The sequence below is a fragment of the Aspergillus udagawae genome (genome assembly GCF_001078395.1).
Source record: "Aspergillus udagawae IFM 46973 DNA, scaffold_4, whole genome shotgun sequence".
NCBI classification, from domain to species: domain Eukaryota; kingdom Fungi; phylum Ascomycota; class Eurotiomycetes; order Eurotiales; family Aspergillaceae; genus Aspergillus; species Aspergillus udagawae.
The window spans coordinates 3663791-3687479 of NW_025091267.1; the positions used below are offsets into that span (position 1 = coordinate 3663791).

The 23689-nt window shown below is 51.7% G+C and overlaps 9 protein-coding genes across 9 annotated transcripts; 3 read left to right on the forward strand and 6 right to left on the reverse strand.

Annotated features, from left to right (window-relative positions):
* Positions 1-259: 259 nt before the first annotated feature.
* Aud_006650 (ankyrin repeat protein) lies at positions 260-1285 on the reverse strand (the record flags this gene model as incomplete). Its single annotated transcript, XM_043291549.1, has 1 exon — positions 260-1285. The coding sequence occupies one exon, from the start codon at positions 1283-1285 to the stop codon at positions 260-262; it is 1026 nt and encodes a 341-aa protein (XP_043147484.1).
* Positions 1286-2182: 897 nt separating this feature from the next.
* Aud_006651 (MFS transporter) lies at positions 2183-4152 on the reverse strand (the record flags this gene model as incomplete). Its single annotated transcript, XM_043291550.1, has 3 exons — positions 2183-2498; positions 2554-3675; positions 3761-4152. The coding sequence occupies 3 exons, from the start codon at positions 4150-4152 to the stop codon at positions 2183-2185; spliced, it is 1830 nt and encodes a 609-aa protein (XP_043147485.1).
* Positions 4153-5372: 1220 nt separating this feature from the next.
* Aud_006652 (extracellular proline-rich protein) lies at positions 5373-6200 on the reverse strand (the record flags this gene model as incomplete). Its single annotated transcript, XM_043291551.1, has 1 exon — positions 5373-6200. One exon carries the CDS (start codon positions 6198-6200, stop codon positions 5373-5375), a length of 828 nt encoding a protein of 275 aa, XP_043147486.1.
* A 1658-nt stretch (positions 6201-7858) lies between these two features.
* Positions 7859-9367, reverse strand: Aud_006653 (PHP domain protein; the record flags this gene model as incomplete). The annotated part of the gene is made up of 2 exons (XM_043291552.1): positions 7859-9023; positions 9072-9367. 2 exons carry the CDS (start codon positions 9365-9367, stop codon positions 7859-7861), a joined length of 1461 nt encoding a protein of 486 aa, XP_043147487.1.
* Positions 9368-11430: 2063 nt separating this feature from the next.
* Aud_006654 (uncharacterized protein) lies at positions 11431-14014 on the forward strand (the record flags this gene model as incomplete). The annotated part of the gene is made up of 3 exons (XM_043291553.1): positions 11431-12545; positions 12674-12834; positions 12894-14014. 3 exons carry the CDS (start codon positions 11431-11433, stop codon positions 14012-14014), a joined length of 2397 nt encoding a protein of 798 aa, XP_043147488.1.
* Positions 14015-15149: 1135 nt separating this feature from the next.
* Positions 15150-16157, forward strand: Aud_006655 (uncharacterized protein; the record flags this gene model as incomplete). Its single annotated transcript, XM_043291554.1, has 1 exon — positions 15150-16157. The coding sequence occupies one exon, from the start codon at positions 15150-15152 to the stop codon at positions 16155-16157; it is 1008 nt and encodes a 335-aa protein (XP_043147489.1).
* Positions 16158-17018: 861 nt separating this feature from the next.
* Positions 17019-18044, reverse strand: Aud_006656 (aromatic alcohol reductase; the record flags this gene model as incomplete). Its single annotated transcript, XM_043291555.1, has 3 exons — positions 17019-17480; positions 17538-17951; positions 18012-18044. 3 exons carry the CDS (start codon positions 18042-18044, stop codon positions 17019-17021), a joined length of 909 nt encoding a protein of 302 aa, XP_043147490.1.
* A 476-nt stretch (positions 18045-18520) lies between these two features.
* Positions 18521-20739, forward strand: Aud_006657 (uncharacterized protein; the record flags this gene model as incomplete). The annotated part of the gene is made up of 4 exons (XM_043291556.1): positions 18521-18826; positions 18894-19258; positions 19306-19396; positions 19453-20739. 4 exons carry the CDS (start codon positions 18521-18523, stop codon positions 20737-20739), a joined length of 2049 nt encoding a protein of 682 aa, XP_043147491.1.
* A 539-nt stretch (positions 20740-21278) lies between these two features.
* Aud_006658 (uncharacterized protein) lies at positions 21279-23575 on the reverse strand (the record flags this gene model as incomplete). The annotated part of the gene is made up of 4 exons (XM_043291557.1): positions 21279-22490; positions 22536-23048; positions 23101-23128; positions 23178-23575. The coding sequence occupies 4 exons, from the start codon at positions 23573-23575 to the stop codon at positions 21279-21281; spliced, it is 2151 nt and encodes a 716-aa protein (XP_043147492.1).
* Between the last annotated feature and the right edge of the window lie 114 nt (positions 23576-23689).

Below are 23689 nucleotides of genomic sequence, written 5' to 3' on the forward strand. Positions count from 1 at the left end.
GTGGGCTTGGATTGTTCAACGCAAGTACGAGTCTACGAGACATAGCAATGTATGGAACTAAAGTGACGCGCTGTATCGAAGCAGTGACTGCAATATTGATATTTCGGAGCTACCACTAATCTAGACTAATGTGACTTTGCCTTGCGGTTGGGAAACAAGTCGAAGAGTGTAGGTGGTTGCACCAGGTTCGAGACGTACTGTACCTTTTTTGGGTATTCTGTTTTCCTTTTTGCCTTTCAGTTGGAGTAACCTGCATGTATCAGCCTCGAAGCGACTCAGAGTACGGAGAAGAGGAAGAGGAAAGCAAACTAGCCAAGTGAAAGTTGTGCGCCGCGCTCGCAAACCAAGCGGCGGTTCTCCCACCAACCTCTATCGCGGGATCAGCTCCATGCCGGAGCATCCATTGGATCGCATTGGTGCGATCATGCCACTGCTCTGAGGCTGCGATCATCAGCGGCGTGCGTCCGTTCTCCGCGCTGCTGTTATTGATCGCCTCGGGAATGCGGCCGAACAGGTACTCGAAGAAGTCCATGTTGTCGTTGGACTCGGCGACCGCATGCCAGGCATTTCTCCCGAGGAAGGGCATCAGACAGACTGCAATGTCGACCCCGTCCTCGGCGAGGTCCCAGGCCAGAAGCGCATCCGCGTGTCTGCACAGCTGGAAGCGAGCCACTTCGGTGACTTGGCCTTGCCAGTTTGGCAGACCGCGGACCCGCTGCCACATCCTGCGGAAGATGTCGGCGCTGTAGTACGCGGCTAAGGTGAGGAAGTTTGGCGGCTCGCCCCGTCTTCCGACGCGACAAACGCCATACAGTAGGTCCTCGGGCTGCATCTTGTCGATGAGGTACTTGGCAATGGCCTCATTACCCCATGCGAGAGCCAGGCCCAGCAGGCGCCAGCCACCAAAGCTGAAGGACATCAGGTCCAGACCGGCCTCGATCAGCGCCTTCAGGATCTCGAGGTTATCAGTCCTGATGATGCCGGCAATGGTGTCGGGGACGCGAATGAAGGGAACTTCGCAGGGATGGCGAAGGTGGTTGGTGGGCAGCACGTTGTCGGGGAGCCTGCCCCCGTGGCGCTCGAGAACAGCAGCCTCATCTGGAAGGGTGTAAGTATTTTTCTGTCTGAATCGGAGTTTTATTACCTCTTTGGCGTGCGAGGCGAGGTCCTCTACGTCTCGCGCGATGCGACGCAGTTCTTTCTCGTCGAGAAAGCCCAGGGTATGCTGCAGGATTTCCGCAGGGAGCTCCAGCAATGAGCGAGGTCTGGGGGTTTCGTTCGCCATCTAATAGTTGGCGAGGATGACCACGAAGGAATTGAGAAGAAATAACGAGGTTGGGAAAGGGCTGAGATCTGACAGAAATACTGTGATCGTACAAGTAAAAGAGTTGAAGGAAGAAGAGAGAAGATGGCGATGATGAAGATGGAATTGACCTACGCTGTCGAGAAATAATGGTCCTTATATAGCTGTGCTCCCTCTAATGTCTCAATCCATCTCCAGGATGCAAGACATACCTTCTTTAACGTGTCTAAATGACGCTGTACCTGTCTTCCATCTGTCATTGTTGAATAAGGCATCTTCACTGTGTCTTCATCCTCATTATCAATTGGCGGAAAAGTCCATGATAGCACATAGCTAGAAGCAACTAATTGTCTCTTTTTCAAGACAGCACAGTATGAGGACAAGGAATCTCCATATAATGCCGCTAGGGAAGACAGACAAGGCTTGTGCCGCAGCGAGTCTTTGAACAATCGGCCGAAGGGAGCCATTAGGACAAAGACATGAACAAAGCATTGTCTCATTTGGTACAACCGGACCAGGCAATAGAGATGAAAACGTGATTTGATACCGCATGCAGACGATACCCGTTGCTACAAATTAGGTCTCTTTCACAAAGTCATAGTCCAACGCAGAGACACAGTTCTGAGATATGAGACTTGTCGACTTGGTTCGGTTATCTCTTCGCTACTCTGGATACATTAGAGCAGAACACTGCAAGTGTAGCACTGTCGTCGTTCAGTATAATTCTCTACGCTGCTCAGTCTCTACCGTCGGTATCCCTCAGGTCAAGCTCTCATGTCACCTGAAATATAGATGGACCTACCGGATACAAGGATACAGTACGCTGCAGATTCTATTATATACTTGGAACAAATATTTACATCTTGACCGACGACAAGATCACGACTGCCGTCTCTCCTCCGTCTGCCCATTTGTATCCTCTCCCCCCTTGTTTTCAGTCATCTCTGTCGGCGCATTTGGCGCATGCGCCGCCTCATCCAGCTCAAAGGTCGGCGCAAAATGACTCTTCATCCTAAGCCGCTTCCCATACAGGTAGAAGATAACCGGGATAGGCACCAGAGCAGTCGCAACACACCCCAGCAGCGTCGAAGCCCACTGGATGCCCATATTATTGAACATCTGCCGCGAAAACAGCGGGAAGCTAGCTGCCAGCACGGACCGACAGAACGTATTTGCTGCGATGGCCGACGCCGCACTGCACTCGTTAGAAACAAAGAAACGCCTCCGTAAACCAGGGGCAGGGCACTTACAACATGAGATACGTATCAATCAGATAATTGAACAGCTGAATAAACACAATCAACAGCCCAAAGCCCGTGAAGAGCCCGCTAAGCGTCGACACAATCCAGGGCACCTCGGCCGTGAAGCCCGTCCATCCGAACCAGAAGATGCCCGCCGCGAAGAGCGCCCCGCCAGCAATCACCGGCGGGAGACGCCATTCCGGGACGGGCACGCCGGCATTCTCCTGCAGCTTCTTGTTGTACGATCTACTCGCAAACACAACGATGTAGGCGGCGCTGATGAACAGGCCGACGACCATGCCGAAGAGCGGCAGCCCGCCGATGCCGGCGTTCATGTGGTAGACGCCCTGGTAGACGAGGCCATACGCCGTCAGGAAGCAGTACAGGAGCCCGTAGATGAAGCTGAGGTAGACGGTGACGGCGAGGATGAGGGGCTCGCGCACGAGCAGGCGCAGCGGGCGCGAGAAGTTGTTGACGAGTAGCTCCTGCAGGTCGATTTCGATTTCCTCCTGCTTGGCGTGGATGCCCCAGTTCTTTGTGCGGCGGCGCAGCTCGGCGGCCTTGTAGATGAGGATGACGGGCGGATACGACTCCTTGAGGAAGAAGAAGTTGAGAATGAGGGCGGCGTAGCCCATGATGGCGGGGATGTACGCGGTCCAGCGCCAGCCGAGGTACGACATGTTGATGAAGCCGCCGATGAAGGGGGCGAGCAGCGGCCCGAGGAAGACCATACTGGAGAACATGGCGATGGCGGTGCCGCGGGACTGGTTGTCGAAGATGTCGGAGAAGATGGCGGCCACGACGGCGAGCGGGCAGCTGCCGAAGACGCCGGAGAAAAATCGACAGATGAGTAAAGTCTGGAGGTCCTTTGCGACAGCCACGGCTGTATTGAAGATCCCGAAGCCCAGCATCCCGATGAGGATGGGCAGCCGGCGGCCCTGCAGTTCGGAGAAGGGCGCCCAGACGAGTGGCCCGAAGGCGTAGCCTAGGATATACAGCGAGCTCGACAGCGTGGCGACCTCGACGCCGACGCCGAACACGTGCGCGACGTTTTTGGTCGAGCTGGAGAAGACGGCCGAGTCGAAGGTCGAGCAGATACTCGTGAACGCGAGGATGGCACCGGTGCAGAGTCTAGAAAGAGTCACGAAAGGCTGAGAAAAAAAATTCAATATCACCACATCCTGTCGCGGGTGGCGAAGGGGAAGCGAAAACTCACTTTCGACGCGTGCTCCAGTTCTGAGGGTACAGCGGATCGTCTTCCCCGTCGAACTCAACCACATAGTCTTCCCGATTGGGCAATTGCGGAGGATAGGGCTTGCCGGCGCCAAACGCGGGGAGAGGCCCGCGGGCAGACGCTCGGGTCTGCGTCTTGATACTCTCTCCGACGGTGTGCGCATGCTGCAGGCGTTGGGTTTCGATCCGATCTATGACCTGCGACGAGGTCTGATAGCGTTCGAGGTCGGTCTCGGTGCGTCGCGAGTACATTGTTCGCAGCCGGGGCTGGGATCCTTCGCTGCTGGAAGTGAAGGAGGAATCGAGACTCGCGCGCGAGGAGACCGGAATCGCATCCTCCTCGGCGCGCTCGACTGCATGGTCTGCTGCATTCATGGTGCAGTCTATGTCCCTGATGGAAACCAACACGCCAGGACCACGAGAGATAAAATTCTCGTCAGGGAGTAGCTTATATATATCGGGTTAGAAACCCCTATGATCAATAGTCCGCCCACTACGTCAAGTCCGCTCCAAGGTGGGTCAGCCTGTAATAGTTTTTTCTTATGGTGCGCCAATCGCCAGGAGACAGACTCCAGGACAGACCCGCTACGGATACGAGAGAGAGATCCGCCCCGGATTCGGTTCTTCAGAGGCACCACATTGCCGACTAAAATATTGTATATATGTCAGGTACACAGATACCAAGACGTAATAATGTGATAGCCAGGATTCATGCATGACATTGAGTGACCTATGCATGACTGACCCTTAGAGATGATGACATGATGAACTTGCGAAGGCGACAGAGAATGACTGCTGCCTTACCACTCGGGCACCATTCAGGCCGCCACTACTGTCCACAATGTAACGGTACAGTAAGGCTACTCGGAACTCGGAACGGAAAAAAGTGGAGCCCACCCGAATAATTTCTGAGCAATCAATAGATTACTCTGCTCTTGCCTACAAAATCTCTTAGATGTAACTATATGATTGCAAAGCTTGAATGAGAACTCAGAGTTCCCTAGGCTATACTCTTTGATGATATGCACATTGACACCCCTCTTTATTCACTGCCACTGGTCCTCTGTACAGATCCAAAGGAACTTGGTAGAGCTCATGCACCGCAGAGCAGGCGAGCACAATCAGCAGAGCAGCTCAAACATCTCTTTCCAGGTGACTGTCCGGGACCGGTCTAGCTGAATGGACGGTGTTCTAGTGTATGTGGTGAGTGCCGGAGGCATACCCGACGCTCCCCATAAAAAGAATATTGAGTACGCTGGCCGGGAGGTTGGACTGGCCACATTGGGTGAAGGATCCTGGAAGATGTTTGCAGCTATGAGCGAGAATAGTTCACATATACCACTCAAGGAACCACGATAATTGAAGAAATCTAGGCCTATATTCACTAGCTGAAATGGTAGTCAGGCAACAACCATTCTATGACAATCTATATGCAGTGCAGTGCCAATGTCCCAGATAGAAGATAAGATATGGCCAACTGCAAAAAGAGACGCAGCCGCTGACAATTCGCCGACGCCGATGCTTATTACTGCAAAGACAGAGAATTTCGCGGTATCCTTCCTTTAAACTCCACGATTCCCATTCCCTGTACTGTCTCAAACCCGGACCATCCTCCTCTCAAAGTGCCATGTCTTCGTCTCGGTAGGAGCCTGCCCGCCCCCAGTGCCACTTGGCGATCCCCTGGTGTGACTGTGACTAGGGGAATTACCCGTGCCAACAGGGGGAGTAGGCTTGGTAGTCGTTCCTGTTCCCGTGGTGTGCGTGGTAGCAGTGTCCGTGGGCTCAGAGATCGGGGGAATTACGATAGTGGTCGTGTGGCCGTAGGTGTTGGTGTAAGTGATGGTCTCGCAGTGCTTGCAGTGTCCAGGACCAGTACCACTCCCGCTTCCGCTGCCTCCACCGGGTGCTGGTGCCTGCGTGTGCGTTGCGGGATTGCTGCCGCTGCCTACAGTGACGGTTACGGTGACCGTGGACGGGGGAGGGCAGGCGTTTCCTGGGCCGGGCAGGCTGACGGTTGTGGTCTGGGGAGGAGGTTGGATCGTTGCGGGGAATTGAGTGGTGTAACAGGTGGTTGTCTCGTAGGTCGAGGTTGTCAACCAGGTGCTGTAGTAGGTGGTGCCACTTTGAGTGTGGATGGGAGTCGAGCAGGGCTTGAATGTTGTCTTGGTGATGGTCTCGGTGACGGTTGAGACGGATCCAGAGGGACCACCAGGGACGACTGTCGCTGTAGGCTGAGGGTTGCCAGTGCCATTGCCATTGCCAGTGCCACCGGTTTGAGTAGGCTTACCACCTCCTCCGCCTGTCGGAAGCAGAGTATAAGTGGATGAGTGGTGAGAAGGGATTGTCGAGTTGGTGAAGCTGTGGTGGCCAGAAAAGGCAAGCGTAGAGCCTGCGAGGGCAGAGACAAAGAGCAGAGAGTGCATGATTATTTTGAATCTTTCTGACTGTAAGAATCTAACTTGATCTATTGACGGGAAGAATATCCCGAGCCAGTGCGGGAGTCATGTTTATATACTAAAGTCTTCCTGGCTTTGCGGTTGCAGCTACTAAGGGTTCTCCATCTGGTCCTACATCCGCAAGCCTCTTGTGTGATTCGGTTAAGTCACATATCTTCAGTCCGAGGAGAGTTAGGCCACCGTCAATTCAGCGATAGACCGAACTATTGACTACCGGCGAAGCTATTCATAGTCCGGCGAGACCGGTGTTGTCTAGTCGCCCCACCAGTTTCTCGAAAGCCGAGAAATATGAGATCATCGAGGCAATTACTGCACAGATTCCTCTTGGAGAAATGCCGTTCGTGATTTAACATTTGGTCGGTGCAGCTGTCATGGGGTGGTTGCCGGGTTGCACCGATCCTGGCGCGGTAAAAATAGATCACCTTTCCATGGTAAAAGTGAGACAATGTTCAGATGTCATCCAACGGTCAGTAATCGTGGCTACTCAATATTTGTGGCGAGAGGCAGTGTAAGACAAAGTATAGTAATCGAATTAAATAGCTCAGCCACTGACTCTAATTAATTCTGCTGACAGTCACATAGTCATGATCACTAACCACTAATCAACATTGGACCCTACGAGTCCGAGTCCTGATCAATTATTAATTGATCAATGCTGCTAGAAATACATATTGAAAAATGGTCATAGATGCCTCACGATAATTGCTCATTCATATTTCTTCTATGACAAGTCTATATAAATCCTAATCTGGGCATGCTGGGAACAGTGTGTCGAGAGCAGTCACGCTCTTGGGCCCCTACGAACTGGCTCTCCAGATACTTGTCATGGAAGATGGAAGAAGATTTGCTCAGCTCACTTGTCTCAGATGAAAGAATCCGGTGGTGGACACCATTGGTTCTGTGTCAAGTAGCGTAGATGGACTACGACTTCACCAGGCGGACACAATGACAAACAGCATGTGATGTAGTCAGAACGAGAGATATCTCTTCCATCAACAGTGGGTTTGGTATCCACCGAATGTACGGTATGCTGACATTCTTTCCAGCGTTCATTTCTGTTTGTCACACTTCGGTACTGCTACAGATCAACATCGATCCTCTGTCTCTAGCTCTGCCATATTCCTGTATCATCGGCTGCGCCAATTTCTCCGGCAACATGTCCTCAGCGCTGTCCCCAGACATCATTTGTAATACAAAAGCCACCTACAACAGTAGGCTGTGGACGCCCCGAGGCAAAATCGGAAACACACTAGCATCAATAACTCGCAGCCCATCTGGTTTATGATTGTCCACAACTGCCATTCGGCCGGACGTCAATCCCATCTTGCACCTGAAGACTCTCAGCAGGAAGTGCACGTGGGCTTGGGGATACAGCATACCGTAAGAGTATATCCGGAATGTGATTACTGTCCGCCACGGAATATCCCACTCGTGAAGCATATTTTCCATGTCTATCAGGTATGCAATAAACCCTGGGCGTCCTCTACGCCCTTGTATCCGCCTGCATTCCCATCTTGGATTTCATTCCCGGCAGACTCGACACCATCTTCCAGGCTTTGAGCACCATGGCACGAATCAATATACATATATGAAAATACATGATTATTGTACTATGTACATGTACCTCAAGCATCCAAGAACCAAACCGGGTTGGTCAAGGCCAGCACCTCGTCGGTCGTGCCGTTGCGAACTTCCACCCGCACGAACTTGGCCCCAGGGGGCACACCCTTTTCAATCGATACTCCATCTTGAATGGTAGTGTTGTAGAAGTACCCCTTATCGGAAATAAAGCAGGCCTTGAGCTTCGACAGCCCCTCCGCCACCAATACAGCCTTGGCCCCGGCAGCACTCTTCCGGAGCTTATCACCAATCTGGGCAGGAGTCTCAAGCGAGGGAACGTGCACCTCAAACGCAATGTCCATACCCGGTCCTTGAACCAGATACGCCCGGCCGGCCTTGACACCCTCCACAATCGCAACCTGGCTGCGTCCCCTCGCCTTGACGATGGTAGTCGGCCACCCGTTCAGCGATGGGGGAGAGTGCGAATCGCTGCCTCCGATGGCGGTTAGGAGTTTCCCCTCTACAAGCAGCTCCTGCCACTTCTGGACGGCCTGTTGATCCTGGTCGTCCCACTGCGCGTTCCAGACCTCCACCGAGTCGGTCTCCTCCCACCCAAGACTCCAGTTACACGCGGGGCAACTCGCAAAAGGATGGTTGGCTGAGACGAAGCCACCCGCACGGTGAACCTGGTGAGCGGCGGCAGCGAAGCCGGGGTTGTCATCGGGCTTGTACCGCCACTCAATTACCTGGTCGCGGTCGAGGCCAACGGCCTGCCAGTGGCCGTAGCGGGTGGTGACCTCGATGGCGCGGCCGATGAGTAGGTCCGGGGCGAGAGAGGCCTGGTAGGCGCCAATGATCTGGTTGCTGGTGTCGGTGTTGTGATCACTGAAGAAGATGAAGGAGAGGTTTCGGGCCAGAGCGTTGTGGATTTGTTGATCTGGTGTGTATTTGCCGTCCGAATAGACGGTGTGCATGTGGAAGTCGCCGCGCAGCCAGGTGAACGCCGAGTCTTCCTGGCAGCCGTTGCAGAGGGGGTCCAGGTTGGTGGTGGCGTAGTAAGGGGTGAACCACGAGTCAACGGGGTCGAAGGACATTTCGATGTCGAGCTGCCAGTCAATACCGGCAGGGACGGATGAGTACGGGCCCAGGACGACATTCCAGGTGCCTGGTTCGATGGCGCCCGGGTTGTAGCCGGGGGTGGCCCAGGAGGGCGTGATGGTGAAGTTGTTTCTACTTTGTCAGATAGGAAACCAGCGAGATGACATGGGAATGACATACCTGAAGCCACCGGACCATCCTCGAGTGCCCGTGGAGCCATTCTGAGCGTCCATCATCTGGTATCCTCGCTGGTCGAAGATCCCCAGATCAAGGGCATTTCCCTGCCCTTTGTTTGAGTAGTTCTGGACAACATAGATGGAAGTTGTCCCGAGTTCCACTTCAAATGGCACATAGACAAAGGAGAAGACCTGGGAAGGGTCAATATGACCGGTCAGGGTCTTCTTGATGGGTGCTCGGGCAGCGGTGGCCAGTTCCAAGAGAGGAACTAGCCAGGCAATAGAACAGATACCCTTCATCTTGAGGAATTGATTCTAGTCCAGAGATTCATCGTTGACCTCGTTGACAGGGGGGTTGTGGCAGGTTTTATACGAACTGGGAATGAAATAATCATACACGTTCTAGAGGACTGAGCGTAGCATATCTCTGGTACTTGGTATTGATTGACCCAATTAGGCGAGAATCGTGCCGTTTAAGCAGGTTTGTGTTGACTGGATTTCCGCATGTGGATCTCCACGTGCGGCCACGATTGGACAAGCATTGGTTCATTTAAGGATGCTTTATAACCGGGATATGACCTTCCTCATAAAGCTTCGATTAACAAAGGCCGAGAAGAATGCAATATGGTGACATGACAGTGATATTTGTGGTAAGTAGTAACCCTAAGCTTGCCACCTTACCCTGGAAATGGAAATGGGAATGGACCTGGATAACCACCCACCAGGAACCATGTATTTGTTCACGATATATTCGTTCAGAATGCGTATTCTAGACCACTAGAGGAAGAAGATAATTAGCCAGTAACCTGACACAATTACTTCAATGACTGTAGTAACTGCGTTTCATTCTATGCTAGAGTGATTGACCAAGATGATGGTGATATACATAATCTTCCTTAGACAGAAGGCGCCCATTTGGTATTACATCGATGCTAATAACTGAGATACCTATCCCTACAGATCATCTGCTATCATCCAGAATTTCCTTCAGCTCCTCAGACAGCGGATAGACCTATTCCACCGGCAACAACCTCGCCGCATCTTGTATCCTCTCCTCGTCCAGACATTTCTCAATCTCCCTCATACATACTGTCCTTCACATCCGTAATCCCAACATCCACTCATTCGCATACGTATCCACTGCTTCCACACTCAGTCCAATCCAAACAGACCGATAATCCAATCTAAACCCAAAGTACCTCTCCAGATCCCACTGCACGCGCACGGGGCTACTTAACAACCAACTTCTGCTCATTCCGTCTTTCCCGCGTCTTCGTCTGATCCAGAATGATGTGAGAGACAGGGATGCTGCAATGGCCAGCCGAATCCTTCGGGCGTGATCTCAATGCCCTGGACGCGTTCTTGGTTGGTTTGTGGCCCAGCCGCAGCGATACACCATCCGTATGAAGTAGGGTATTACCCTGATACTATCCACAGGTAGCCAAATAACGGTGTTAAAAACAATGTCTCATTTCGAGATGGTGGCGCAGTTTTGTATTCGATTTAATTTTAATCATTTCAACCCTCCATACCAAGTAGGATTCGGATTTCTCTGTCTTTTCCTATCGTTAGCCCTAACACTAGGATATCTGTATGTCTTATATCATAATAAGGTAATCAACTAAAAGATTATATACTCAGTATCATACAAGCTAAATAAGCTTATTTTATAGGGTAGGGTGGGTCACAGGGTTAAGATATAAATGGTGCAGATACATACATATATGTACATATAGATATATGTGACAACCTCCTAATTAGCATCGGAATTTAAAAAAACCAGCGATTGGCCAGCCATATCTAACATGTCCCATCCATATGGCTGCTGGCTGGGTATGGTGTAAACGGATTGACCGATTTTGCGGATTCCTCAGCCATGTCTAGATCGACTCCCTTTTATGAGAAAGAATAAGTTTGGTGTGAGGGCAATAAGGCATGCCATTCATTTACTGAGAGATGCCTGTACATTTGCAAGGATAGGCAGCCGACGCCTTACAAGTGAGTTCAAGGGCGCCTAGGACGGCGGTTTGATTGGTGTTGTGCGGATAATTGATGTGATTCACGAGGAGTGGTACAGATGGGTAAGCCTCAAAGACACCCTCGACATACATCTTTTCCATCAGCGTGCGCTGCTGGCGCATGACTGTTTGACCATAAGCTCCACACAGGATCCTTGAACAGACTGATCCCCATGATGAGGTGTACCAACGAGAGGAGTGAACTGCAGTGACGGAACTGTCAGCCAGCCACCACCCAGTGTGGCCCGCTACGGAGTGTCAAATACATATATGCCGCTTCTTGCGGTGCGCTTTCATAAAAGGGAGAATCAAGCTACCCAAGGACGATTAAAGAAGAGGAAAAAAATGGAACATCTACTTCTACCCGAAGGAGAAAAACACTTCATTATTGCTCCGTACAACGCTCCCCCCGGCGCCTGGTATGATGGCAAAGGCTTTCTAGACTTTCCCAAGCGAAGAGGCTGGACCAGCGACCAGCTTCCCGGCGGCGACACCTCCGAAAAGGTATATCTAGAGGGGAGTGGGTTCAAATCGAAAGGGACCGACTCGGACGTGGAAGAGTTCTTCCAAACCTGGCTCTTCTTCGGACTGGTCATCGAAGTGTTAAAAATTGGCGGTGTCAGAGCCCAAACGGAAGATTTTCTCGAGGTTAGAGATCTGACAGACCCTGGCGAAGTGCAATTTCTCAAGTTATCAACACAAAATGATATTCGAAAACCAAGACTAGTAAGGACTGTCAACACATCAAAACTTCCCCGTAAGCTCAAGGAATGGAGAGATGGGATACAGAATAAGTCTCAGGCATGGACGGTACTGAACCGGATGTTTGAGAGAGCTCGACAGATCCTCGACTGCTTTTGCACACCAGATGAAGAGAGGAATCTCTGGGGAAACGACAAGCCTCCGCGGTGGCCCGTACGGGACGAGATCTCGACCACTCTGATCGCCATGGTCTTCTCCCTTCGCAGCGCAGCGATCAAGGTCTGCGATCCCCGTGGGATCGGCGTGATGAACCCGTGGCTGGACGCTCGCTCCGAGATCTTGGCCAGGCGTCTACAACGCCAGTGGTGTCTCGCTGATGCGACTACTATTATAAAGGACCTCTCGATCGACGGCCACTACTACATTGCAGCATCTCCGGGTTTGAGCCCTGATGAACTGGATCAACATTCAAAGTGTGTCAGGCAGAGTTGCCTCGAGGAATTCCCTATGGAGCTTTACCACCCGCGGCATGTGACCCCCTGGCATAAGGCCAACTGTCCCACGGGACAGACGATCAGCTATGGCGGACAGCTGGGACCAGAAAGAGGCCAGACGGGATGGGACGACGCTATCGCGAGAATTATCGACAAGGATGCCATCCCGATTGCGCTTTGGGTCAAAGGACTGCGCAAACTTTGGTCGGTGGAATACCATTTAAGTGGTGGCAGGACTCCTTCTTATGTGGCCATATCACATGTGTAAGCATTGTTCCCCCTGATGGAAGCGTCAGGAATCGATCACAAGTTGCGCCACTTATACCTCCCCATCCTCCCCATCTCTCGTCTCTGTTTAACGAAAGAGAGATGCTAACCAGTTTTGTCAACAGGTGGGGTGACGGCATGGGAAACCGGGCGGCAAATTGGCTTCCAGAATGCCAGTTGGACCGCATCACGCATCTTGTGGAAAATCTGCGGTGGGAAGGCCGGAAACCTATACCAGCAGACCCCAATCAGTCAGATGGAGTGGGGTTCTGGATGGACACATTGTGTACGTAACCTCACCCGAATGTCTGCATCTGTTCGAGACTGACTAAAGCGTGTATGAAGGCGTCCCTGCATTAGACAAAGACCGAAAGCGCAAGGCGATTCAGAATATGCGTCATGTCTATTCGAACGCGAAAGCCGTCTTGGTCCTTGACAAGTTCATCCAGAGAATCCCATCTACCGCTCCCGCGCTGGATAAAGTCGCTCGTCTGTATCTGTCCAACTGGATCAAGCGTCTCTGGACCCATCAAGAAGGGTTTCTACCATCCTTGGTATACATACAATTCGCCGATCGGCCAGTCGAGTTAAACGCACTGGCGGAAGAGTTCAAAGCCTATAACCTTGAGCACCTGGAACAGTCAGGAAGGTATCTCGGATTCCCCTTCGCGGCGAATGCAAGGCTGCTCGACCTCTACTCTGCGTTGAGAGACCTTATGAAGGCAGTCGAAGACGAGGACAAGTGGATGCTCTATGAGCCTCTCGCGCACCATTTGTCACCACGTAGGAGTACACGACAGGCGGATGAGACCGTATGCATGGCGACGATTATCAACATCGACCCCAGCAACATTCTGGCGATTTCAGGCGATGAGGATGAAGACGTCGCAAGGGACCGCATGGCTGTCTTCTTGGAACAATTAGGGACGTTTGATATGTCCTTGATCTTCAACAATTATGAACGCCTGGACAAGGCGGGATACAGATGGGCTCCGAAGTCGTTACTCAACTTTCGGACCCCTCGACTGGTCTGTCCGGATGAGAGCGAGACCGTCACCCTTGAAAAGAAGAACGGCCAAATTGGCCTTCCAGTTCGGTATCCGGGACTCCTGGTGGATTTTGCCGATGAAAATATGCCATTCGGAGCCCTGAAATATGGCTGCGAGGTCCAATGTAGAGTGCCAGCCGGCCGGGGGAGCAGCCTTGATGGCAAATCGCTTGTTCTCCACTTACCGGCAAACAACGTGCGGTGGGCCAAAAGGCAGTATGCCGTGATTTTGTCCGATATCCCTAAAGTCGGCGGAAAGTCTTGTCCGGCAGTTGTGGGCTTGTGCAATCGCCCTGTGAACGGAATTTACTGGTTTGAGCACCTGTTGTTGGCGAGAATCCGAGCTCGGAAAGAGTATGTGGATGAGTGGGTGGACGTGCAATTTCTTGAGAGTGATAGTGCCTGGTTTGTCATGTAATGCGGTGCAGTTAGCTTTTACTTATTACCAACTGGTATTACAGAGTGTATAATTCTTGTTTTTTCCCCTACAGGTTTGACCCTACTTCTATCATCCCTACTAGCTAGAGATGGTTGTCTGGACACTTTTTTGACTGTGGATTAATATGACAGTTCTTCTCTAGTGAGCCGTGAGCCATCCATAGTGGCGGCAAGCCTGCAATGAAGTAGCGTATCTTCTTGAAATATAGCAACGCCTAAGGAGAAGTGAGTGAGGAGTGTAGCAACAGGCACAGGACGGCTTAATGTCACCATGAGAAAGAGAAATTGTACATTTCTCGATGGTCTCGCAGGAAATGGAGTGGCAAGCTGAACTGCGGCTACTAGGGATGCAGAGTGATCCGGGGATTATCTACTTGTCTCCAGTCGACTCGAAGAAGAAAAGAAAAAGGTGGCCAATAAAATGCACACGCTGAAGCTGTTGTAATCCATGAGATAGTGATATATACTGAGCATAATCCCGCACAGTCATTCAGCCTTTCTGTGTAATGGATGCCCTGAACCCGCCTGGCTTACTAGGACTTTGACGGGCAGCACAAGGAGACTGGGGCATTCTAATGATCACTAGGCAGCTACCACTCTGTGCTACATCACCGAGGCACAGGAGAAGCGAAGAGGATTACCTACTCGAGGGAGACTTACCACCGGAGTTAGGGATTTGGCTGCCTGGCACAAATGATTTCACTTGTCAGCTCAATTTTTGCTTGCCACCGTAATTGCCAGGCTGGAATAATTCAGCACGAACAGTAGGAAGAGAAATAGTAATTAGATGCTATGCCGGGCAAAGCGCAGGTTCAGAATTAAAATTAACATATAGTGGTCCGAGTGAATGCATGCACTTTGACTCCTATCATCCACTAGATTCTTATAGTTACCAAAAGAGGCAACACCTATTGACAGAAACATTTTCTGGCGGAGACAATGAGTGGACTGCTGTCTATCCATCTGAACTGATATTTCTCTTGGTACTCACCTCTATTTCTGTCCACTGTCAACTGGCAACTGGAATAAAAAATCCGCCAAGACGCCAAGACCGCCACTTTTGCCTCAAATTTCTCTCCAAGACAAGATCATCATTTCTCTCCACTTTCAGCCCGATGCCCTCTATATCGGATCGGCTGACGGTGATCATCACAACCTCACCAGCCCCTTCAAACCCCGAGACAGATCTCATCGCATCAGTCTTACAGTCCTTCCAGCAACACTGCGCTGGTCTGACCGACGCCCGCGTGGTCGTCATCTTCGACACGTTTGCGCGCATCACTTCCCAGCCGCGTCTAAAAAAAGGCCATGCAAGCCCAGAACTAGCTGAGAGCTACGAGCTGTACAAGGGCAACATCAAGCAGCTCATCCTACAGACGTATCATCATGTCCAGGACGGCCAAGACCAAGCCGTGAGCCAATCACATGGAAAAGCCGAATTCGGCTTCGATGGCGGCGTCGAGCTGCTCATTACCCAGACCGACGACCACATGGTCACCTTCATCGAACCTACGACCCGGCTGGGGTTCGGTCTGGCTGTTCGCTCGGCCCTGAGGGTGGTCGAGACCCCGTACGTCTGGGTCCAGCAGCATGACTGGGCGCTTGTGGCGGATATTCCCCTCGAACCTCTACTGGAAATCATGCAGGGAAGTGAGTGCGAGGGTGATGACGCCGTGCCTGTCAAATATGTCTCATTCCCGTCGGTGCGGATGAAGCGTTATGCGGTGTCGCCGCATGTCACGGAACATCCTGCTCTGCGGGAACTCACTACCTCCTTAAAGCGTGATTTTGTGATCCAGACCCAGCCGGAAAAGAAGATTTCTCTTACACCGCTGTTTTTCTGGTTCGATAAACCGCATGTCGCCTCTACGGCTCATTATCTATCCAGGGTGTTCCCGACGCCGCTGGCGATGAGGCGGGGGGAGTTCATCGAGGATAAGATCGGGCAGCGGGCGAGGACGCAGATGAAAGAAGGGCAGTGGGCCAAGTGGGCGACTTGGCTGTATTACCCGGACGATGGAGACTTGCTGTGTCTGCGGCATCTGATGGGGAGGACTTGGAGAGGGTTTGCGGGTCCGATTAATATCAAGGATGTTACTGTTACAGAGGATGACCAGTCTTGATCATACCCATTGCTCGTTCGTCCTCAAGTGGAATATATTTGGAAAGTGGCGGATTGGAGCAGCTGGGGCTGGTAGATGCATAGCAAGTCATCACTGTCCGGAACGTGATTCTGCTACCCAAACCACTGGAGAAGGACGCCCATGTCAGGCCGACAGTGGTGTTTGTGGTAGTAGAACTTCAGGGTTTTATGTCAAGACGAATGAAATAAATGCAAAGTTAGGCATGACGCTCATGACGACTGTGAGAATTCAAACCAAATCCAGCATCCCCAACGACACTGAAACGATGCGGCAGTTTGCCATCTGTGCAGCATAAGATAGATGTATCGTTCCAAGCTGAGGCTCGGGGGTAGGGGATGACGGTCCAATATATATATCGACAGAATCCAGAGCACCAGGCTTAGGACACAAGCCAGTTACAGGGGCAAAGGATAGGGCAGGTGACAGTACTTGAGGTACTGCGGCCTTGAAATGTGAACATCCTAACTGTGCATTTCGCACCCAATACTTTAATCCTATCCCAGTCATGAAGAAACGGTTGTGGATATGGCAGGCTAGAGTACAAAAATGTGGACGTAAGATTCTCTAGTTTTTATAGACATCTACAGGAGGTTAACCTAAGTATAAAGAGTGAGACCAACTCATCTGAGATGCAACTAGAGCTGTCTTACAAAGGCCCAAAACCACACATGGCTGAAGTCAGATGTGACGCAGCGAATGAAGCCAAAGTAGGCATTTCGTCCAGAACATAGAGAGAGCAACAAATCAGAATAAAACTTGTAGAAGCGATTCAAGCAGTGGCCATGTACGGAGTGTGTCCCTGAAATGTTGTAAAAGCCTCCCGTGCAAGCAACTGCCCAGTCAGTTTTGCTTATTTCGCACGACCCGCTCGACAGTATCCTTCACAGAGTCCAACTTCAGGCCCAGCATACCATTGGCCAAGGTCTCATCTTTGGCATAGTTCGCCCGCAGACCCGGAATACTCCCGAAGCAGGTGGCTCGAACGAGAGTAAATGCACCGCTGAAGTCGCCCGCACCAAGCTTCCTGACTCCCTCGCTTACTTGCTCCTCGGTAGTGGTGGCATTGACAGTCCACCCTGTCCCAGTGATCTCCTCCAGCGCGGCCAGGATGTCGTTCTGCGTGGTCTCAACTGAAGCAATGTGCAGGTACTTGTTACTGGTGTCTTGAGGATGTTGCAATATGGAAACCACAGCCTCGCTCAGGTGTTTCTCATTGGTGAGTGTGAAGCTCTTATTACCCCCATCCCAGATAGTTGCGGTACGGTTTGCAATGTCGAATTCCAGGAAGCCGTTTTCGAGTCCCTGAACACAAGAGATCAGTTTTGCAACGGTTGGAGAGTGCATTATTCTTAGCCATACCCAGTCGAACAACCCTGCCGTGGCGAGGCCGGTCCAGGACAGACCTTCCGCCTCCTTTCCCTTCAGGTACTCGATGAGCTCTGTCTTCTGTCTAAACAGCGGTAGCAACTGCAGCACCGCGTCATCTTGGCTGCTAGCGGAGAATTCCGATGGGAGGAACCTCTGAACACCAGCTCGAACAGCAGTGTCGACAATCTTCTTCTGCTCGCCAAATCCCATGGCACCAAGGGCTGAGATGACTACATCCTGTCCCTTGAATGCCGCCTCGAGATCGGCCTCTGAGAAGTCGGTCTTGCGCACGGTGACGCCGGGAGGGAAAGTCGCCTCGCTCCCCTTGCGAGATATAACGGTGACGTTGAATTTGGCCGATGCGACAAGACCATGGAGGATGATCTTGCCAATGTTTCCACTAGCCTATCGAATGAAGATGGTCAGCGTTGACGAAAGTGTAATCATATTCCTGGATGCACATACACCGACGAGGGCAACGTTCTTGTAGGCGGCCATTCTGATAGTTGTTGGTGTTTTGAGACTTAATCTCGTCAATCCCTAATCGATACAATACGGGGGATCTGATATTTAAGCAGATAGGATGGCAGACAACTTGGGACTGGTCTTTGCTTTGTGCTTGGAGAGCAATGGTCGAAGGGCCTGAAAGACATCTTTATATGCGATTTGATCAACGCATAAGGAGGCCAGTATATTTCTGTTACTCGGAAAAACAGACTCTTCTTTCGCCAGAGGATTACCGATCATCAATCATCAATTGATTCTCGGTGATGACAAATTGATCTATCCATATGGCCATATCTACGACTCTACAAAGCGGAGGAGCCTCCGCGTCCTCCGCTGCAGCCAATCGGAGGGGCTCCTTGGCGCCGCATAACTCAGCCCCGAGCTTACTCTGCCTTTTCGCCATTTCTCGATTTGCAATAACACATCTCAAAACAGTGACTGGTCAAAGTGCTTACACTGTCAGTCTGATGCCGCCCATGCCGCGCCGGGTGGTTGCGTCAGGACGGTCTTGTCTCGAATGCCGTCGCCGCAAGATCAAATGTGACCGATCCCTGCCATGCGCATACTGCACCCGCACACGCATAGAATGCACGTATCCACCAAAACCAACAGACAGAGAAGCCGTATCTTCCGACCACGACCCACTGTTAGCTCGCGTAGAGAGACTGGAGGGCATTCTACAATCCCTGCAATCCGACCTCGCGCAAGTCCGCCATCGTCTGCCGATTAGCTCCAACAACTGCCAAGAACACGAAGGCGACCATGTTGGCTCTGTAAGCCTCCTTTACACATTAACAGGTCTAAAGCCCGCGCATTAGGCACTAAATGAGGTACAATTAGGCGGTCGAACATGGCCTGCGCTGCTCCAGCCCGACATCTCATCCTTCTCGGTCTTTCGCTGGGCGGTTGGGGCATTCGTTCCCGTTCCATCTGGGCTATCCACTACCACTGGGGCCACTCCATCCGTCTCCGCCTGTGATATCGGCCATCTGGCAGACATACCTGGACGTCGTAGACCCGGTCCTCAAGATATTTCATGTCCTAACTGTTCAGCGACATGTTTTCAGTCTCATTCGCGGTCAACCAGTGCCCAATGCCCCCATAGAATGCTTGATGTTCGCAATTTACTACTCCACTGTCATGGCCATGTCTGCGGCAGAGTGTCAAAGCGAGTTTCACGAGGACAGGGCAACGCTACTGAGCCGGTAGGTTTTCCCCACGCCTTTCGGACTTCCATGCTGAAGTCTCCAAGTTATCGGATGGGAGTGGAGCAAGCTCTTCTGAGAGCGAATTTCCTGAATTCGGTGGACATGATAGTCCTTCAGGCGTTCAGCCTCTACCTGGTACTTGCTCTCTCCCTGCCCCAGATGATCAGTGTAATACTCACACATTGCTCTAGATCTGCGGCAGACGGGATGAGAATGGGCCTGACGTAAGCACGCTAATCGGCCTAGCCATTGGAACCGCTATGAAGATCGGGCTTCATTTTGATGGAGCGGCTACGGGGCTCCCTCCATTCGAGGTGGAAATGCGACGCCGGCTCTGGTGGCAGATTTGCACGCTGGACGTCCGAACGGCCGAGGACCATGGCTTGGAGCCTAGTATTATGGAGTCCGCCTTCACCACCGAACTTCCCTCCAACATCAACGATGCCAGCCTGGATCCAAGCATGAGCGAAATCCCCCAGGTTCAACCGGGACGGACGGAGATGCTGTTTAGCCTTGTCCGGTTTGAAGTAAGCCGCTTCGCACGGAGGGTGGTGTTCTCGGATAGATTTTGTGCCAGCAACTCCTACCCTGTCTTGCATGAGGGGCAGAAGTGCAAGGCAATTGACCAGTTCAGAGAGCACATAGAGCAGCAGTACCTGGCATACTGCGATAAAGGAGTACCACTGGACTGCGTCACCGCTGCCATCACTCGTCTCATCTTGGTCAAATTGAAACTGGCTGTATGCAAGCCACGAAGGGATCGAAAACTGGTAATGCCTGTGCGGAGCAACTACTGGAAGGTCTGTGAGGATGTCCTCCACCATGCGTCCAGATTGCGACAGTATGAGAGAGGGACTCGGTGGTTGTGGCTGTTTCAGACCTACGTCGAATGGGACGCCCTGGCCTATCTTCTGCTGGAGCTCTGTCTCGCGCCCTCGGGGGGCCGATTGGGCACAGCGTGGAAGGCGGCAGACGAGGTCTATCACCACTGGAACAATAACCCAGACATCCGCCGTGATCGTCGCTGGCGGCACATTGAGGAACTTCGAGCCCAAGCATTGACTGTGCGGGAGAGGATGCAGGCGGCTCCTGACGTGCCTATGATGATATCACCCACTTCTCACAACAGCCCTGAGCAGTCTGATCTACAGGCCACAGTGGTCACCGATGACCCAGTCCACAACACTGGTATGCCTCAGGTGTCCAGCTCAACGAAAAGCACAGAGGAGTGCTCGCCCCTTCTCTCAGCCATCCCAAGAACAGAATGCGATCCGTCCACTGGACACGCGTCTGCCATGTGCGGCCTTGCCAGTGTAGCCACAGAGACCGCTACAGCCCCCTTGGCTCCTAATACCATTCCCTCAAGCAGTGCCGAGTTACCAGGCGGAGGTACTGCCTGCGAATGGAGTGCTGAGCTTTTCGAGCAGTATTGGCAGGTTGCAGAACCTGGAAAGGGCGATTCCCGATGGTGGCTGTAGGCTAGCAACTGTGCCTTTATCACGATTGAATACATTATGCTGTGTGTCAGACGCGCTAGTTCATATATAATGACACACTCAAGTACCTTGTCCCCGCCTAATCTGCGCCTTATCTATGGCATTAAACAGTGACAACCTAAGGTTTACTGCATGGTATCGTTCAAGAAGTGCAGCCAGCTCCTGACTGAAGGTCTGGATTATAGCCTCAGATGACCTTGACTTTGGGTTGTATCTTGCTGTTTTAGTATGTAATGCTTGACAACTTGATCTCTCTGATAATCTCCCAAGTCAATTTCAGGGATTAGAGGGTTCAAGATGCGACTGCTACAATACCAATTTGATCCACAAACAGATACTGATATTCAGTTATCCCACTTTAGGGGGACTTTCTTGCTCTATCATATGATTCATATCTACCATGAGCATTTGGCAAAGTCAAGTGTCGACTATTTCAAAGCCACTTGGCTTAGTTTGACTCCCTCTGGCATAACCCCCAGATCAAGAAAATAGACAGAAGAAACGGAGAAGTTGTATCAGCCTTACCAGCCTCGCCCTTGCAACGAATACGAGTCGAACGTAGTCCAGTCGGGTTGGTCGAAGTCAAGGTCCATAGCAGGATGCCCATTTGTACTCGGATATCCCGTACCGAAAAAGCCTGGTTCTTCCAGCCCGTACGGGAAGCCATAACCACCAAAGTCCATGAAATTAGGCATCGAACTGCCGTTCATATTCGCCGTCGATGAACTGGTAGACTGCTCAGCATTCCCTGTCGGTCTGGTTGACTCCTGACCCATATTGGATCTCATGTGGGACACAATGTATGGTGGCTCCAGCGGCTTGGCAAGGTCTCTTAGTACACCCTCGCGTGCCTCCCAAGCCTGTAGAAGAATCCGCCCAAGGTACTCAAAAAGTGGATTCTTCGTTTTCTTCGAGGCTCCAAGGCGAGCGGCGTAATTATCGCTCAGGGCTGTCCAACATCGTTCTGCGTGTCCTGCCGTAGGTCTCATTTTCAGGTCTTGAGCAATGTGGAAATACGCGGGAACCGGGAAGTGGATAAAAAGGAACCACTGGTAACCTTTTGTCAGAGGCGAGTTCATAAGCTTTGTATCACAGTCGAGCATGCACAGGGCGTGGGCGACCACCGTGTCGCGCTGCCTCTCTGTCTGCGGTACGGACGAATACCTGGAATAATGATCCATAAGACGATTCTTCGCCAGTTGAACCCGTGTTGACCAGATTGTCATGAAATGAAGAGGGTTCTCGGGGTTGCAGGAAGCAAAATATTTCTCCTCGATCATCCTTTCGAAAGCAGGCAGACTACCAGCCGCAGGAAGAGGGTCCTCCTTGGCCACGATCTTCAATGCTGGGTTGGTAAAGTCTAGATGGAACGAGCTGCGGCGCACGAAATTGCCCGTCTCGCTGCGCACGACGGCGAAGAGTGCCTCGGAGGGATTGCCATGTGTGGCTGGCCTGCTCTTCATCTCTGGTTGCAGGTCAAAATCATTCACGTTAAGGGGAGTCCTGCAGTCCCAAGTGGGAAGCAGATTCGTGGACTTGGGGTCAGCCATCTCGCAAATCCGATTGTCGAACATGACGAGCGACCACCACAATCTGCGGCGCATTTCGCCTTCTAGAACAGTATACCTGCTATAGCTGGACTCGGAATGGATACCCATGCGCAGTGCAATACGGATGGCGACGCTCAATATTAGCGACAGGGAGCGAGGATCCGTTTGCTGTCTGGCGGAGATCTGGAAGCGTCAGTGGTTTGCCTGGTGCGATTTGGCTGTGCTTACCAGGTAAAGGTACAAGGCCGTCAAGCAGTCACGGTCACTTGTGCGTAGCACCTCGCAGTTCAAGAGGGCTTGCTGACAGGCAAATTGGTAGCCTTTCAGAAGATCGTCCCTTGACGATCCAAACAGGGCCCGGCACTCGTCTTCTGACAGACTGAGAATGGCGAGGCAATAGATGCTGAACATAAGTGCTTCCAGGGTCGGTGTTATATTAGCCACATCAGCGGCCGCATCAATGATACGTGCTTGCAAAGTAGGAGTATGGGTCACTTTTAGTAGCGGATTGACATTGTCCTGATAGATCTGCCAGAGTCGGAAGATCTCGACCTGTTTTGGGTGCAATGTTGACACTTTAAGATCAAACTTGCGTGCACCAAACAGAAGGGTTTGACTGCCACCATCATACACCAGTTCCCAGGTCTTTTTGAAGATGGTCTCACGGACACCGAAGCGAGATGTATCATGCTCGTTACTTCTGTCGCTGTCATTAGTATCACCCTCTTCGGGATCAACAGACTATCCATCTACGTCAGTGTGCATTTCAGGATCAGTCTCAGGGTATTCACACCATTTGATTCATAACACTCCAGAAGTTCCTATAGAAAGTCAGTCACTGGAGTTTGATCACTACGATGGAAAGCTGACTTGGCCTCATATTTTGTCTCTGATCCCGGGGTCGCCTCTTCCTGCGAATCTCGCTCCAATTTTACATCACTAGTTCTACCATAGCTTCTATCCTCTCTGGTAGAAGACGCCTTTTCCACAACAGAATGGTGTAAGGGCTGAAATTGTATATTATTCTGGCGCAGCAGATCTTCATACCTCCGAAGACGTTCCAGCAGTTCCCTCTCAGGAAACCTGCGACGTCGTCGGACTTGAGTTGCAGGCACGCACTGCGCTTGGGCTCGCACACAGTTGGCGCAGGGAAATCCACGGTCACATCTGACCTTGCGTTGTTGACACAGGACGCAGGCCAGCACCCGTGTAGGCCTTGTCTCCACTCGCAAGGGCGACCTCGGCGAGCCTTGCTCTGGTGTGGACATTTTTCAAATAGAAAAATAATGATGAGTCTCCACAAGCCCAAGACTGAAAATAAGGATGAAGTTGATGTCATCAACTGTTGTGTAGATGGACAGGTTGGGCTCCGCACTTTCTTG